The 16,439-nt window shown below is 38.2% G+C and overlaps 1 protein-coding gene across 1 annotated transcript in view; it reads left to right on the forward strand.

Moving 5' to 3' along the window:
* The window catches only part of LOC111510591 (ATP-binding cassette sub-family G member 1), an 86,313-nt gene extending 72,013 nt beyond the window's left edge, over window positions 1-14,300 (forward strand). The window contains exons 6-10 of the mRNA XM_074181407.1: window positions 2,617-2,730; window positions 5,643-6,011; window positions 7,075-7,175; window positions 7,296-7,451; window positions 11,693-14,300. Coding sequence (XP_074037508.1) covers window positions 2,617-2,730; window positions 5,643-6,011; window positions 7,075-7,175; window positions 7,296-7,451; window positions 11,693-12,049 — 1,097 coding nt within the window. The 3' untranslated portion in view covers window positions 12,050-14,300. The remainder of the gene's footprint in view (window positions 1-2,616; window positions 2,731-5,642; window positions 6,012-7,074; window positions 7,176-7,295; window positions 7,452-11,692) is intronic.
* The last annotated feature ends 2,139 nt before the right edge of the window (window positions 14,301-16,439 follow it).

Raw genomic sequence — 16,439 nt, forward strand, 5'->3', positions numbered from 1 at the left:
ATTACCATATGCAGGTTTTTCAAAAAACAAGTTTATACGAGTTTATAGCTGGGTATCTCAAATTACGAGATAAGATGACCGAAGCTACATAAATGCTCTCCTCGGGCAGTAGTTTTCTCTTGTCTATTCGATCTCTTTCCACCTATTTTATGTAAGTGAAAATGGGCTTCTCTTAGCAACGATGGAATTATCTTTGAGAAAATTATGTTAGCATCACACACATCTACAACTTTTTCCACTGATGCACCAAAGGTGCATCAGAAGTTCAAAATCAACATTGTCCAATATTATAATGTTTTTCATTTTTCACTGTGGTTCTGGAGTTGAATCTGGCCATTATTACGCATTGGTTAAAGACGAAACAGACTGGTTTAAATTTGACGATAGTCGTCTCACTAAGTGTTCTGGCGATGTCTTGAATTTATTGGAGCCTCTGAAGACACCCAACATTTTGTTTTACGAAAGAGAGGACATTGGAAAATCAAGACCTTCAGATCTTGGGTTTTCCTGTAGCTGAAAAAGCAAATGAGCCACTGGAATCACTGAAGTCGTTCATAATTTTTTGTCATTTGGAAAGAAAGTATCTGAATCACTACAGCAATGAAAATTGACTCCATAAATTTCAAGCATACATAGCTTATCTTTCAGAATTGTATCTAGTAAGTATATTTTGCGAATATTGTAATCCAAATTGATGGGTTCCTATGATATTATTTTCTCAGAATTTGCAATTCCCCTTCAAAAGATTTTTTCATTAAGAACATACAAAATTGTCGAATTTTGGACGATACCAATCCACATGAGAACCAAGATTGCCCGATGCATCCCAAAAAAGTCACTGTTTGGTATGGATTCTGGGAAGACGCGTTATCGGTCCATATTGGCCAGGCCATTACCGTCAACCGCGAGCACTATAGGCCGATAATTAATAACCTTTTTGGTCTGAATTGGATGATCTGGACATTAACGACATTTGGTTTCAACAGGACGGCGCTACGTGTCACACAGCTCATGCCATATTGGATATTCTGCACGAGCCATTTGGGGGCATGTTCATCTCGAGAAAACCCCACAAAAAAAGTCTAAACATGAGATGTAGCTTATTCGCAGGTGTATGCGAATAAGCTACAAACCACAGCGGTCCTTAAAGCTGACATAACTCATGCTCTCCCCGTGGGTTGGGCTACCTATCGGACGCGTCCCAAGGTAGCAGATAGGGGAACGGCCAGGGGACTGGAGGCCCTGTCTGGAAAGCCAATGTGGCCTTACGGACGGGGTCGTCGGACTCCTGGTCAGTGGCAGAAATAATTAGGGTGAGGGGAACTGAAACTCCCCAAAAGCCTTTGAAAAACATGCCACCGTAGACTAGCCTACCCAAGCTAAGGTGTAAGGAATCGTGCCGACAGCTGAATGGCCGCAGGGTGATATGCGATGACGAATGATCTCCTTGGGGAACTGGGTGAAACCTCATTGTAATTAGCCTACCTCTGATAATGCGGGGCTCTGCCCCGCATGCCCGCACATGAATATAACAAACACAAAACAGAAATAAGGAAAGCAAAAACCAATCCCGAGGCTGGACAGAAGTGCTCACCTCAATCTAAGGCGGTGGCTGGGGATGAACAGAAATATCCACCTCAATCTACCGCTTGAAATGAGGCTGGACAAAGCAGATCACCTCGTGATGTAATACAAAGGCCAAGGCGTCGGCGTATTTGCGGCGCCAAGGACAGAAGGAGAAAGAGAGCGAAAGAGGCAGTAGTGGCAGCAACTACAAGTGCACCTCCTCCTCCCCCACTCCACCTCCAACAGCAAGCGCACTTTCTGCGGTGGGCGGCAAGAGCTGCTTGAATAACAGTAAGGAACCGACTGCCCCTACAGGAAAGCTCCCTCACTTGTACACCTACATGGAGGAAACCCCAAGAAGGTTGAAGAAGCCGCGCAACGACAGTAATGTGGCAGCACCTTCCAAAACCTTTTCGGAGGCCACTGTGAGACACCTTAAGGTTGCCAAAAAGAGTCTGTGGAAAGGATATGTCTCCTAGTGACCTGTTCACCTTCCTGGAAAGGACAGGATGGACGATGATTTAGAAGTACAACTCCTCGGGAGGATGTACCATGGGTCACATGTGGCCTAAGTGCTGTGGGTCTACACTCACCTTCTCTAATCTACAGATACCAGATCCCATGCGGTCGGTCAAATTCAGCCTTCTTTATGAGTCAGGGTCATGGAATTTTGGACTGAACGATGTTATATTCCACATATAATGTCATCAATAGGTCTTTCAAAAAATGGAATGAAGTTTTTCTACAACTTAGAAACACAACAATAGCATGGAATATTTTGATGTAGTCTTGTTTTTGTTTTACTTCCGCCATACACATTGTCCCTATTTTTCATCTCTGACGCTTCATTTTCATTTCATTGCAACATATCAGTTTTTCACCATAATATTTCTATTGATGAAACAAATGTACTCAGTTCGAGGGGTCACATGAAAAATATTGATGTGACCAATCACCGAAGTATGTTAGGTTAGGTCCAAAGTGATTGGGTCTATTCGCCCCTCCACCAAAGTATGTACTAACCTTCGAAATCTGAAACAATTTTTTCAGTTATAGAAGTTGCCTCGATGGAACATGGTGGTAACTTGGACGATCTCACTGCTAAATCAGAAAATGGGTGCAGTCATCAATGGAGGACAAGAGTGCCATTTCCTGGAAAATTCGGTAATTATTCAGTAATTTCTTCAGTTCTTGACTTTGTTCCAAAGTTTTGATCCACTCTGATATTGGGTAGATCAAAACTTGTTCCATTTTGTTCCATTTATTTTTTAAAATCGGGATTTTTTTTTCAAGAACCGCATCAACCATAGAGGGTTATTAGCGGGGAACATTGCAAGTTATAATATATAGGGGAGACGGGGGCTGGTTCTAACAAATTTTGAATTAAGCGTAATATTTTCTAAACTACTTTAGCAAGAAACATGGTTTTTTGGTAAATGATGCAAAATTTAATGAGCTTTACGTAAAGTACAACAAAATGTATATAATAATTACCATATCTGAGAAAAAACGAGTTTTGGCGAACAAGTCACTTGTTAGATCTTACCCCCGGTTTGGGGTTGGTTTTAACACCGCTGGGGAAAGTTTTAACAGCGGGGGTAAGAAATAACATGTAGTTGGGAATGGGATTATGGTTAAGATAAACAACAAAATAATATTCAATGTTTATTAGAAACACTAATAAAATTAAATGCGGTTCTTTACCGTTCATAAAATAAACAGAAAACTTAAATTATATAGTTAAACTGACTCACTTAATCAGCATTACTCAAATCAGAGATCAATGATCATCAAATGATCATTAAAAATCCAAATAAAATGAAATTCGGCTCCTTGCCGTTTAAACATGTGTAATAAACTTAAAACTTACTAAATCTATCTTTATCAAATAAAATAACAAAACATTACTCCTCTAATAAATCAACATAGGTACAACTTTGGTTATAACAGTGAAACTTTCTAATCAGTCTTACTCAACCTACTCATTAGTCAGTCTTCAAACCAGTGATAAAAATTAGTCATCGTAATCGGAATCTGAGTTGCAGTTTGTGCAAACATAAGCAACTGCATCGCCTTTTATGCAAGTTATATGCGACCATTGTTTACAGGATATACATTCAACCCAGTCCACACCAGATATATCTTCAGAATATGATAAGCCACAGCCTAAGCAAATGGTTTCATCCTCATCATCATCGTCTTCTGAACTCTCTTGTAATACTTTCTTTTTCACTCTATCCCTAGGCTGTTTACTGGACTTCTTCTCTTTTTTTTCCACTTTACGTTTCTTAACTCTTTGCTTTTCCTTATTGACTTTTACTTTCGCAGTAGATTTCTTTTTGTTATTCTTTAGCTTAGCTTCTTCTTCTGAAGCACTCTTTTCCGGAGTGTCGGTTAAGATTGCACATTTTCGCTTGCGACCTCGATTAAACTTAGGCAAATATTAACGCGTTAGAATCTACCCCGTACAGTTTGTTAAAACCAACCCCACGACCCCATTTTGCACAAAGTTATAGTTTTTCTTTTACCGGTTATATTCTCGATTAAAACTTTAACATTAATGAAAAATACAATAAATACAGATTTATGCAATACCAAAGCCAATTTTTTACGATACATATTTAAAAAGTAATGCAAAAAATTAAACACGTTAAAAAGTTCCTTTACCTGTGGAATTGGAGGCGTCTGACACAACCTGCTCCCGTGACGTTCGGCCGGCAACTGACAGGTCGAGACACGTTCGCGCGTATTCGTAAGCACAAAGTGCGTTGGAACTAACATGGTAAGTCGAATAGGTTCCATGTAATTACGCTGTTAGTATTTACCCCTGTTAAAACCAGCCCCAGGGTCCCCTATATACACACATATATACGAACTTCATATTTGATTGTATACATTAATTTTCTTTATAAATTGTATAGTTTTCTCCACATTGTTATTCAAAGTAAGTTTTATGTTCTCGCTGATGTTCATTAGTTTTTGTTCTTCATTGTAATAGGGGCAGAGATATATGATAATTTGGGAGTTTGTTCCTTGAATAAATGTTCATGTGTTATTCTGGTGTGACCAATTCTCAAACGAGTAATTATGATTTGATCTCTTCTGGTTAAGTGTGAGTAGTTCTGTTTGATCAATTCCAGATTCACTTTGAATAATTTACTTGTGGTTTGCTTTTGCCACCTTTCTGTGCAATCCTGCGAAATTTTCGTTCTAATAGAACTATATAAATCTTCATGATGAACTTTATATATGTTTAGCGCTTCAGGGTTCTCAAAGGAGTTACGTGCCACAAAATCTGCCTTTTCGTTATCGAGAATACCAATGTGAGAAGGAACCCATACTATTTCCACTGAACGATTGTCATGATATAGTTCTTGAAGATCAACTTTGATTTGAAGGAGAAGCGGATGCTTTGGGTAAAGTTGACGTATCCCCTTGACAGCGCTCAGTGAATCGGTGAAAATAATCATATGCTTGGCTTGATCCAAAGCCTGTGCTAACGCAAATATTTCTCCAGAATATACGCTTCATGTGGAAGGTAGTTTGTAGCATTGACTAAGTTCTTTATTGACTGTGGCAGCTCCTACGCCGTCTATTGTTTTCGATGCATCTGTGTAAATGTGATTGAACTTAGCATAATCGAGAAATTTCATTTTCAAAATATTCTCATATTGTGTATATTGGTTGAGAAAATTTTGAAAAGCAATACATTGACCTTTCATATGAGTTATATACAGTGTACATATTTCCAGATATTCGTGAGTTCAATCTATTGTATCGGTTGGATAATGATTTCGTTTAGAATTTTCGCTCAGTATTTATGATTTGACACTTATCATAGTGTTGTAGACGTTTTTTTTGTAAATTTTTGAAATCTATTTACCTACTGTCATGAATGGAAGCTATCTTTTCTATTTTGAAAATATGGCTCAGTTTACGTGACAATTGGATGTTAATGAATACAGAAAGTTTACCATCCGGAACAAACGTGTGCCAAACCAAATCATTATCCGTTATGGTACTACTTATGATAATTCTGGAATAGGATCTGGAATAAACAATAAACTTTGTTTCAGATAACTTTCGACCCACATCAGTACCTTCTGACTACCATCCACCATTGCTTCTGCCAAAAATAGCAAACGTTAAAGTAACTGACTGTGATACCGTTGAAGAATCCTTCAATCAGCGTTGCTATGGTTCTTATCCTACCTCGTTCTGCAACCAACTTAGTGTATTATTGAAAAGGACTGCCCTCATTCTGAGTAGGGATAAAACGTTGACACTCTCTAGGTTTTTCACCCATACCGCGATAGCTTTATTTATAGGTATCCTGTACTTTGGAATTGGAGTAGACGCCTCCAATATGCTGAACAATTTCAATTTTTTGTTCTTCACCGTCATGTTCCTCATGATGACAGCTTTCAACTGCATCACCACAACATGTAAGTTGCCAAATATTGTGATTTTTCGCATAGAAGAAAAGCATTCAACTCACTGAAATGACCATTCAATTTTATTCAGCAATACATTCCATTGAAATGTAGACATTCTCTTGAAGAGTCATGAATCCAATAGCGTCGGGTCTTTTTTGGGTTTCTGCTTTTGCATCGTCCAAAATAATAGCTACCAATGACAATTGTCAAGCAGATAATCTCATAGTCATATTCGTTTTTCGTGGTAAACTCTTCTACACGTTCACACTACCCTGATGAGTAAGCCAGAAAAACATACAATACTTCACATTACCTACAGTTGTCAAAGAGGTATCTAGCGGTCATCAAACCCGTATGATACGGTTATTATACGTGTTGCTTACTGGCTTATAACACTGTTGATCCATTACAGTGGGCAAGATAGATCGTGTCGTGTTGTTCTCCGTGTCTGATACGGTCCTAGCACGGCTATGGTCGGTACGGTATAGTGAGCAGATTCCTTTGAATTTCTGCGACTGGGCCAAACCATCACAGCAGACGGAATATACCAAAAATTGTATCAGCAGCAGCCGCCACTGGTCAACACAAGAGATCTAATACTGCTCAACGACAATGCCCATCCACATGTTTCACAAATCACCGCCCGAAAATCAAACGAGCTGTGCATCGAAGTTCTGCCTCACCCACCATACTCCCAGACTTCTCACTAACCACCAACTACCATCTTTTCAAGCAATTTGATAACTTTATTACCGGTGGGATCTTCGCCAATCAGGAGTAGGTAAAAACGGCCTTCATCGACTTTATTTAATCCTGAGCATACAATAAAAACAGACAAAACTTTTGAAACAAACTGATAGTAAGCTTTTTATGTTTCTCGGATAATAAATATATGATGGAATTGGCCGATACTTGATGAAAATTCATAACTAACGTATTCAAAAAACACTTTTTGAACACGGTAGATAATAAATTGTCGTTTCTCATAATTTTATGAAAAACTAAACCCCACCAGAAATGATACTGCACCATTACAACTGCTATTCAAACATTAACCTCACTTTCATTTCAGTTCCATCCGAATTGCCGATAATAACAAGAGAGCATTTTAACAACTGGTATTCTCTGAAGTCATATTATTTGGCCATATCCATAGCTGACATTCCCGTCCAGGTAAATCTCATACACCATATACATAAAATAATCTCCCAACCGAATAAATATTCCTTGCAATTAGTTTTAAAGTGATATAATTATTTGTAATAAATCACAAATGGAAAACTTTGCTTTCAGATAGTAGCCACATTAATCTATGGACTCGTTACTTACTTCCTGACAAAACAACCGATGGAAAGCTACCGACTATTCTTGTTTTTATTTATGTGTATTCTAATATCCCTCGTTGCTCAAAGTTTTGGACTCCTGATAGGTGCCAGTATGGACATTAAAGTAAGTACTCGTAGAACGAATTTCTCACAGGTCGCCTCAAAATTAAAAAAATAACAAAAATATATTTACCAAATGATTTTTCAAAAAGTTGTTATCAAGTATCATGAAATAAAAATCGACATCAAATATTCCAGAATATAAACGAGTGCAATGTGCTTTGAGAATAGTTTTGTTTTTCAAAATAATTCTGGATAAGGTATTGCTTCTCTACACGTGGCAACGCTATTGAAGAAATGCCTGTGTAATCATTTTTTAAATGATTACGAATTTCACCAATTTATATTGAAATTGTTGTTTCTGAGTAATATTTTTTCAAATACAGACTTTCAAGCTATATTTGGATTATTTATAGTGAAAGAAATGAAAGAGAGTGTTACTGGTGCTTCGAGTGATGACTGGACACTGGACTGTTCCTGCACGTCGTCTTGATTTCATTCAGGTTGGAGCCCAGCTCCCTTACCCTTCCGGCTGATCTTTTTCGAAGAAGGACAAATGGGTTCATGACTGAGGATGTTGGCGGTATGAAGTCCTCAGCCCTTCACGGGATACCCCTACCTGGCTGGGGTGGGATGGATGAAAAAGCTATTCGTCCGTTAACGGGGAACATGAGGGCCTCATTCGACAGAGTGTCCAGGCCTTCTGTATCGGGCATAATAATAGCTTCTCTTACTAACGAGTTTTCGTGAGTTTCTGCGCTATCAAAAACTCGCCGATTCCTCGACTGAATAGACTGCCGAATGGAAGGCAGCTGCAAATCTCTGCGAATAGCTTCATTCCGCACGAACCAAGGAGCATTCACAATCATCCTCATTAACTTATTTCGTAATCTCTCCAGAATGGAGATATTAAACGTCGCCGCTTGTCCCCAGATGCCTGAAGCATACATGATGACAAACTTGAACATCGTATTTTAGATGGTAATTTTGTTCTTTAAACTTATTTTTGATTTTCTATTGATCAGAGGGTACAAACTAGATATCCGATCCTCGATCCTTGATTTAACGCACATAATGTCCGGGTTCCAAGTGAGCCAACGGTCTATTAAAAGGCCGAGGTACTTTACCCGCACTAGCCAGCCAATCTCCCTTCCAGAGATTCTCACTTTTCTGGCCAGAGAAGGTTTCAATCTTCCCATGGTTATCGCCTGAGTCTTGTCCGGGTTCACTCGGATCTTCCAATCAAGGTACCAGCGCTCGAGGTCGTTTAATGCACGCTGCATGTAGACGACGCCGAGCTCTAGACCCATGGAAGACGAGAGGAGAGCCGAGTCATCGGCGTACAGAAATATCTTCACACGCTCGGGCCTCGGAAGGTCACTGGTGTAAAGTAAATACAGCGTCGGAGGGAGCACTGCCCCCTGTGGCACTACAGCGAGGATCTCTCTGTTGTCAGACAGAGAGCCCTCTACTCTAACCTGAAATGTCCTGTCTTTCAGGAAAGACCTAATCCACCGGATCAGGCCCCGAGGCAGATCGAACGCGTTCAGTTTGTGCAGAAGGCCTTCGTGCCAAACACGGTTGAAGGCCTTCGAGATGTCTAGTAATACAATGTGCACTTTCTTATTGTTATACAGCTCGTGGACCAGCCTTAGAGCCTATAACTTAGTGGAGTGTTCTCTCCTGAAGCCAAATTTTTCATCAAGCAGAACATTTCGGTCCTCATCTTCTTCGTTGAGCCTTTAGAGAACAACTCTTCCAGCAAGCTTCTGGACTGTTCCTTGGCGAGATGACTATTTATGGGTTATTCGAGCGCTTTCACCTATCCCCCCGTTTCTCTCTCCGCTACACTGGTTTCGCGGGAGTTGACCATTTAGTGGGACGCTTGATTACAGGTTTCCATATGTTGCGTATTTCTACGCTAGCTTAGTTGGATGCGTCAATGGACAGCTGCTTTTAACTTCCTGATAAACCATTGTTCCTCCAAATAGATGATCTCAGCTTGGGGCAACTCGATGTTATATTGATGAGTCCAAACATGCTCTGATATTCCTGATTTGCTGGTTTCTCTTTGCTGTGTATTTCTCTTGTGCTCAGCAATGCGGCTTTTCAATAGTGTCTTAGTTTCACTGATACAGGATTTGCCGCACTTACAGAGTATCTGGTAAATGCACATCTTGGAATCGCCGTCCGCGTTTGGTGGCTTTGTTTTCGTTAGGCTGCTATGGATGGAATTTCCGGATCTGAAGCAGATTTTGGTGCTGCACTTGGGTCAAATTCTTCTTATCCTTTTCAATAATTATCTGATGTAGGAAAGGACAAGCACTGGTTGTGACGGTTTGCCTTCCTTGCGATGCTCTTGCTGTCTTCTAGCCAAAGTCTTTTCCGCCATCACTTTCGAGTTACTATTCCATTTGATACCTTGTCTGATGATGCCTTGTTTCTTCTCGAGCTCTTCCTTTGTATTACAGAGTCCGAAAGCACAATCCACTAGTCTTGATGATTCCTCTTTTGGTAGATTGACGTTGGTTGGAATCGTGATTCAGATACTGTTCCGTGTGAGTGTGTTTTCGGTATACAGATGTTTCCCACTTAGTGTTGGTTCTCTTCACCAATATCTCTGAGAATGACAAATCGTTGTGGACTTTTTTTTTTATTGTGAACGTGATGGAAGATTCAACGCTATTGATGTGCTTTAGAAAGGTATCTAGTTCTGTCTTTTTATGGTTTCATATTATGAAGATGTCTTCAACGTATCTCAACCAGACTCGGGGCTCCTTATGAGCTTCTTCAATGGCCACAGTTTTACACCACTCCATACATATGTTGGCTATAACTGGTGAAAGTTTCGATCACATTGGTAGTGCCTCATCTTGCGTAAAGAATTCGTTCTTCAGTTGGAAATAGCAGAACCGTACACAACATCCTAGTGATTTCATTTCTTTTATAGGTATGTTCGTACTATCTTCCAGGTCGTCTACGGATAGCCTCCTCTGTTGATGTTCTTCAGAAAGGTATCTAGTTATGTATTCCTATTGTTCCATACTAGGAAGGTGTCGTCAACTTGTCTTCACGTTTGTGAGCAATTCAATTATTCTAACCAAAAATGCAGCATTCTTAGGTGAATACCAACACAACAAAGTTTGGTGCTCATTGACGTTATAGTGGGTATTGAATTGCTATAGAATTCATAATGAGACATCCAATGAATCAGATATACCAAATGTTGCTATTCATATTGTCAATAGGCTATTATGAAATTACCTTTTTTTAAAAAGCCGAAATAGTTTTGTCGACCATATGTTCATTGTTATGGAATAATGCATATCGGATTATTTTTCCTTCAAAATGAATTTCATCACTGGAGTCATTATGCCTTCGGGCAAGTAGATTCACTATCTCAGTATAAAAAAGTGTAATTCAATGTTTGTATGAAAGTAGCTGTTTCAGGAGGGCTTTCTTCCAGTTTTTGTCTGAAAGTTGCTTTTTTTGCATGATCTACACATTCATGTATAGAGTTACTTATTTCCAAATAGATTACTTTCTTCCTCTCTTTGGAAGATTCCCACATTTTTTTAATATCAAGATGGAGTAGTAGAATGCCAAAAACTTTCTTTCCCAACAATTAATCACTCTTAAAAATAAAACCCCTTCAATTAAAAAAAAAGTGTGATTTTGTCTCATTAAAACTTTTGAACCGGGACGTTGCTTTACTGTTTTTTTTTTCACTTTTCAGTTAGTTATCTGTTCAATAAAACTCACTTGTATTAAAGGTGCAGTGTATTCTTTTACACCTTACACTGTTACGAAAACAAATATTTTTTCAAAATCGAGAGAATTGAGAATTCAATGGACATAATCAATCTTTCAAAAAGCAATAGAAAAGTATATCTTTCTGAAGCTTAACCTTATTATTTATGTAACCATCACATTATTCTTCTGTAGTGTTTCCATTTCATGATACCAAATGTCATTTTTTATTAGTATTATGATGAAAAAAAAATTCTGAGATTAGTATCTGGATCAGCAGTTGCCTCTCAGAAAAATGTTGTTTTCAGTCATTATCAATTGAATTTTCAATAAACTCATTATTTATTATATATTTAATGAAAATATCACAACTCATCAATACAGTTAATTATATGATTTTCACTATAAAGAGTTTTAGAAAAACCGCGACACGTGTTTCGCTGTACAATAATTTATTTTTATAGTGCCAATAGTACAAGGTTCTTTGACTATGTTCACGGTGAAATAACTGAAAACCTCCCCAAATTACAAAGTTGAACTTAATTTTTTTTTCAGAACGGAGTCATATTTGGACCATTTTGCTTCCTGCCATTCACCATATTCTCTGGTTTCTTCGTCCAACTGAACGATGCTCCCGTTCACATCAGGTGGATCTTTCACATATCCTACTTGAAGTATGGTTTCGAGGGGTTAGTGCTATCCGTCCTCAGTTACGACAGAGGAAAGTTTCCCTGTGAAACCGATTACTGCCAGTTTGTATATCCGGAACATTTCTTGGAAGAAATGGATATGGATTCCTCACATTATTCTACAGCTGTTATATTTTTATTGTGCTTAACTGTGGTTTTGAGGACGTGCGCCTTCATTGCGCTCTGTTTACAAATCAGATACAACAGACAGCATCGCAGGTAGTGATAGTTGTAGAGGTATTATTTATGTGATAGACAATGGTCTGTGAATTCTCTGCGTGGAGTGGCACACACGGGGATCTGCGCAGCCTTAGATTTAAGACACAAGATACTATGTTAAGTTTGACGCAACAGTATATGTACAATATAGATAGAGTAGAGAAAAAGTGTGATGAGAATCAAGTAATATTTCAATTGGAGACATTTGAATCGTCAGTATTACCAAGATACAAAAAAAACATGTGACATCATTCACTTCTTAATCATGCAGATCCTGTTTTGAATTGCCTTCAAATGAAAAGTCAATATTGTTATTGTTGTGGAAAATACTAAAAAGAGCTATAAAAATGTGAAAAAATTTCAATTATCTCGATAGTATTTTTGAGTACTTTCAAGCAAGTTGCTACGTGTAAACTTGACTAAATGAAACTTTTCGTACTATATCAAGACCTGACAGATTTTGCACAATGATTTTGCAATAAAAATTTTGAAATGGTTCTCACATTTGTGAAATTATGCGGAACCGAAACATGAGCTCTATTGTACATATTCAAAATTTTTATTGTTGATGTTATAGTATTTCCAATTATCAGGCCAGTCTCAACTCACCTACACTGTAGGTTAATGAACTGACTCCCATCAGAAAACAACTACTCCCCTGGCAGATACCACGAAGAGTGTTAGATTATATCCGACGGGTGTCAGTGCAGGATTCTTCACATAAGTAATTCCTGCATATGTTGTTGGCGATACAACTGCCGGAATCAATTTTCAATTATTGGAACATACTTTCAGACCGATTTCGGGCTATTCGGCCTCTCATCAGTGCAACATGAAGTCGATGATTTTCCATAATTGAAAATTGAATTCCTTCCAAAATATCATAACTCAAACTAGGCTGAAGTGAACGACAAACAACATATTTGTCATCGCCCCCGCTGCCCGTGAACGAGGTAACCAATCGCATATCCGAATCGCCAAGTTCCTCGGATAAGAAATGACGTATGCCCCTTTTCATATGTGAAAGTAATAGTTTTTAATAATTATTGTAATCTGTATTTCCATTTATGGAAAACTTCTGGAAACTTTACCGTATTCCAGCTATGCCCCCTTACTCTATGTGAAAGTAATAGTTTTTAATTATATTATTGTAATATGTATCTCCATATATGGAAAACTTCTAAAAACTTTACCGTATTCCAGCGAAAATTGAATAATAACAGTTGAATGCAGTCTCAGAAATGTCCAGTTGAATATTCATAGTTCTTGAAACTTGACAAACTATCTTTTCACTACTTATTTTTTTGAATACAATTATCGTTTCTGGAAGTCTTGCATATTTTATGGGGCACAGATCAGTTTTTAGAAACGAATATTTATGACATTAGTGTTTATATTATTTTTTCAATATTAATATTCATCCAATTTCATATTCACAGTCATCTCCATTGGAACACTTAATTGTATCAGAATGGGAATGATTAAGAATACCTAGAACTAGAAAGAAATCCGAAATTAAATACGAATTGATATTGTTCAAAAATGTTTTAAGCTGTTTCGGAAGTGACAATATCCAGTAATTTTTCATGATATCCCTCTGTAATGTGTTCACATCCACAGTGACTATAAATAACCTATAATATAATCTGAATTTCATTCCTGGATACAAATGATTGAGTTGACTGATGGACTTGACAATGACTTGAAAATTCATTATTATGCTGGAACACAAGTAAAACTTAAGTAAATCACTAACATTATCAATTCTTTTTTTCTTTGGGATGCTAAGATGGAAAATTTATAGTTCACTATGCCTCAAATGTTGCTAAATTCAAACTTCCAACCATTCCATTTCTTCCAGTATAAGGTGCAACCTCAGTAACAATTTATTTCTTTATATCTTAATGTATACACCTTCTTCAAAAGTTTAGGTATTATAATTTAACAGTTTTATGCAACTTTGTATATTTTCATTTTATTGAACCAAATACGATGAATATATAACCGATATTTGTTGTTCTGTGATATTAAGTAATCATAGAATATCTGGTGCTCCCTTCATATGCCCTGGATATGCCGTTTTATATTCTGTTTCATTACTTTTGTCAATGAACTTAGCTCCAGAAATGATTGAGTGCCTTATCAGACTGTTTTTTTTGCCATGAAAGTCTGATTTCTTTTGATAAACCTGTATATAAAAAAACTCAAGTATACTATTGTTATCTACTGTTATTTCCAATAAAATATTCATGAACTTAGAAGGTCTTTACTATCAAACCTTTATATTTCCACAATGTGCAGGAAAGAGGTTCGAACTCTCAAAACTATTTACGGGATTCCGAAAAAAAAAAGAATTTCGAATAATCTTATCTCAACAGACTCGTATCCTTCTATAAAAAGTATAACCTACTCGCAAAGAGCCAATATGGATTCCAATCTGGTTTATCAACCCAAGATGCTACTCTTTCTCTGGTCAACCATGTTTAATCCAAAATTGAAAATGGTGAAATATCGATCAGTATACTATTTGATTTGTCACGTGTATTTGATACCATCAACCATCAACTTCTCCTCGATAAATTTTATGACATTGTAGTTCGCGGCCAAGGTCTGAAATGGACTAAGACTTATCTGTCTGGCAGATCAAAATCTGTTAAGGTTAGGGTCAAATTGAGAATGTATCATTCTGAAAATCGTAACATCTTAACAGGTGTTCCCCAAAGTAGTGTCCTGGGCCCTACTCTCTTTCTCTTATATATACTATACAGTTTACTAATGACACGTCCTTCTTATTGAGTTCTTCTTCTTGTGAAGGGTTATCTGACCAGGCTGATATTGCAGTTGCTAATATGCATAATTACTGCGCCAGAAACTGCCTCGTTCTAAATAGCAATAAATCAAATACCATTGTTTTTTCGCTGAGAGAAATGGACTGCGGTATATTGGTTAGAGCTAATACTAAATCTATTGTGTAGAAAAAATCAGTCAAGTTCTTAGGGTTGAGCATTGCCTGCAAATTATCCTGGAATGATTATATTGCAAGCATTGTTTCGTTATTTGGAATCTCAGAAATTCTGTCCCCATTAATATCTTATTAAGTTACAACTATGCCTATGTTCACTCAAGTCTAAATTATTGCTTGGTGAGTGGTCTTTCAGGTCAGATGGTAAGAGTACGGCTCTGCCGAACTTTAAAAAACCTGATTCAGTCCCCAGCGGGGCAGGCACAAAGTATATGCTCTGCTGTTTCATCGTTAATGAGGTGGTCGGATAGTTGAGGTGCAAGATTCTCACCTTGATACCCGCGACAACCATCCCATATGAGGTTCTTTGCACATCAGCTACACCTGACGATGCCTTAGATTCAATCGTGTAGGGCTTTTTCACCTCTGGTTTTGGTGAATCATCACTTGAGCGCAAACTTTTGCTAACCTGCTCATGGGGAGTTTGTCCCCCCCCACCCTGACACAGATTTACGCCGCTCAAGAATTTGGTGCAAGGCGGTTTCATAAGGTACCCCGCTATTGGGGAGACGACTCAGTCGTTTCCTGTCTGGACTACCAAACCTTTTTTTCAGGTTCAGTTATTGGATCAGGAGTTGGAGATTTGAGAAGCTCTCGCTCCTGATCTAAATTTACAGGGAGGTCAGTTGGACTCGTAAGATGGACATCCATCTCCTCTGTATACTCAGCGTCAGAAAGGATTTTTGAGTGTACTCTGTCCATAAGAGTCTCACGAGTAGGTAGGGAAAGAAGATCAATCACTACAGAGCCCCGCATTACTGTGACAAGGCGATGCTACGACGAGAAGGCGCCAGGTATCTCGAAGATTCCGTAGAGACAGCTGATAGGCTCAGTGTTATTCATCCTCCCGGTACGGATACACACACCTTACGATTAAGCCATCGTTGAGATGCCATTCAGTTAGGGAATAACAGAACCACAAGTGATTCAGACATTCTCGTATCCAGCGGGGTCGTGGAAGCAGGCATCCGATGGCCGGTTTGCTAAACCACCCCCACATCCCAAGCCATGGGATTTGCCTAACAGTAATTTATTTTGTTGATTTGCTTCTTCATTATTATTGACAAACCTCTGCCAAGCATAGGAAATGTTTCATGGCTTATTGTCTGCATCAACTGAGGTTGAGACCTTATACTTTCAAATCTAATGAATTCCAAAAACAAATTTCTGCTCCAAAAAACTCCCAAACACCAGAACTGTAACACTTTTCTAAAAGTGGGGAAGTTGGCTGATTGATCTACTTTGTGGTTGGTGAAATGCTCGTCGAGAAAAGTGTTGCAATTTTGGTATTTTAAAAAGTGTTATTCATGAACTTATTGAACGCTTACAGTTCGACTTCTACCTTCACAACTTTTTTTTCTGTAATGCAGTC

Source organism: Leptinotarsa decemlineata, unplaced genomic scaffold, assembly GCF_025532065.1.
Source record: "Leptinotarsa decemlineata unplaced genomic scaffold, Ldec_3_MD MMD2_tig00026314_RagTag_RagTag, whole genome shotgun sequence".
Taxonomy (NCBI): domain Eukaryota; kingdom Metazoa; phylum Arthropoda; class Insecta; order Coleoptera; family Chrysomelidae; genus Leptinotarsa; species Leptinotarsa decemlineata.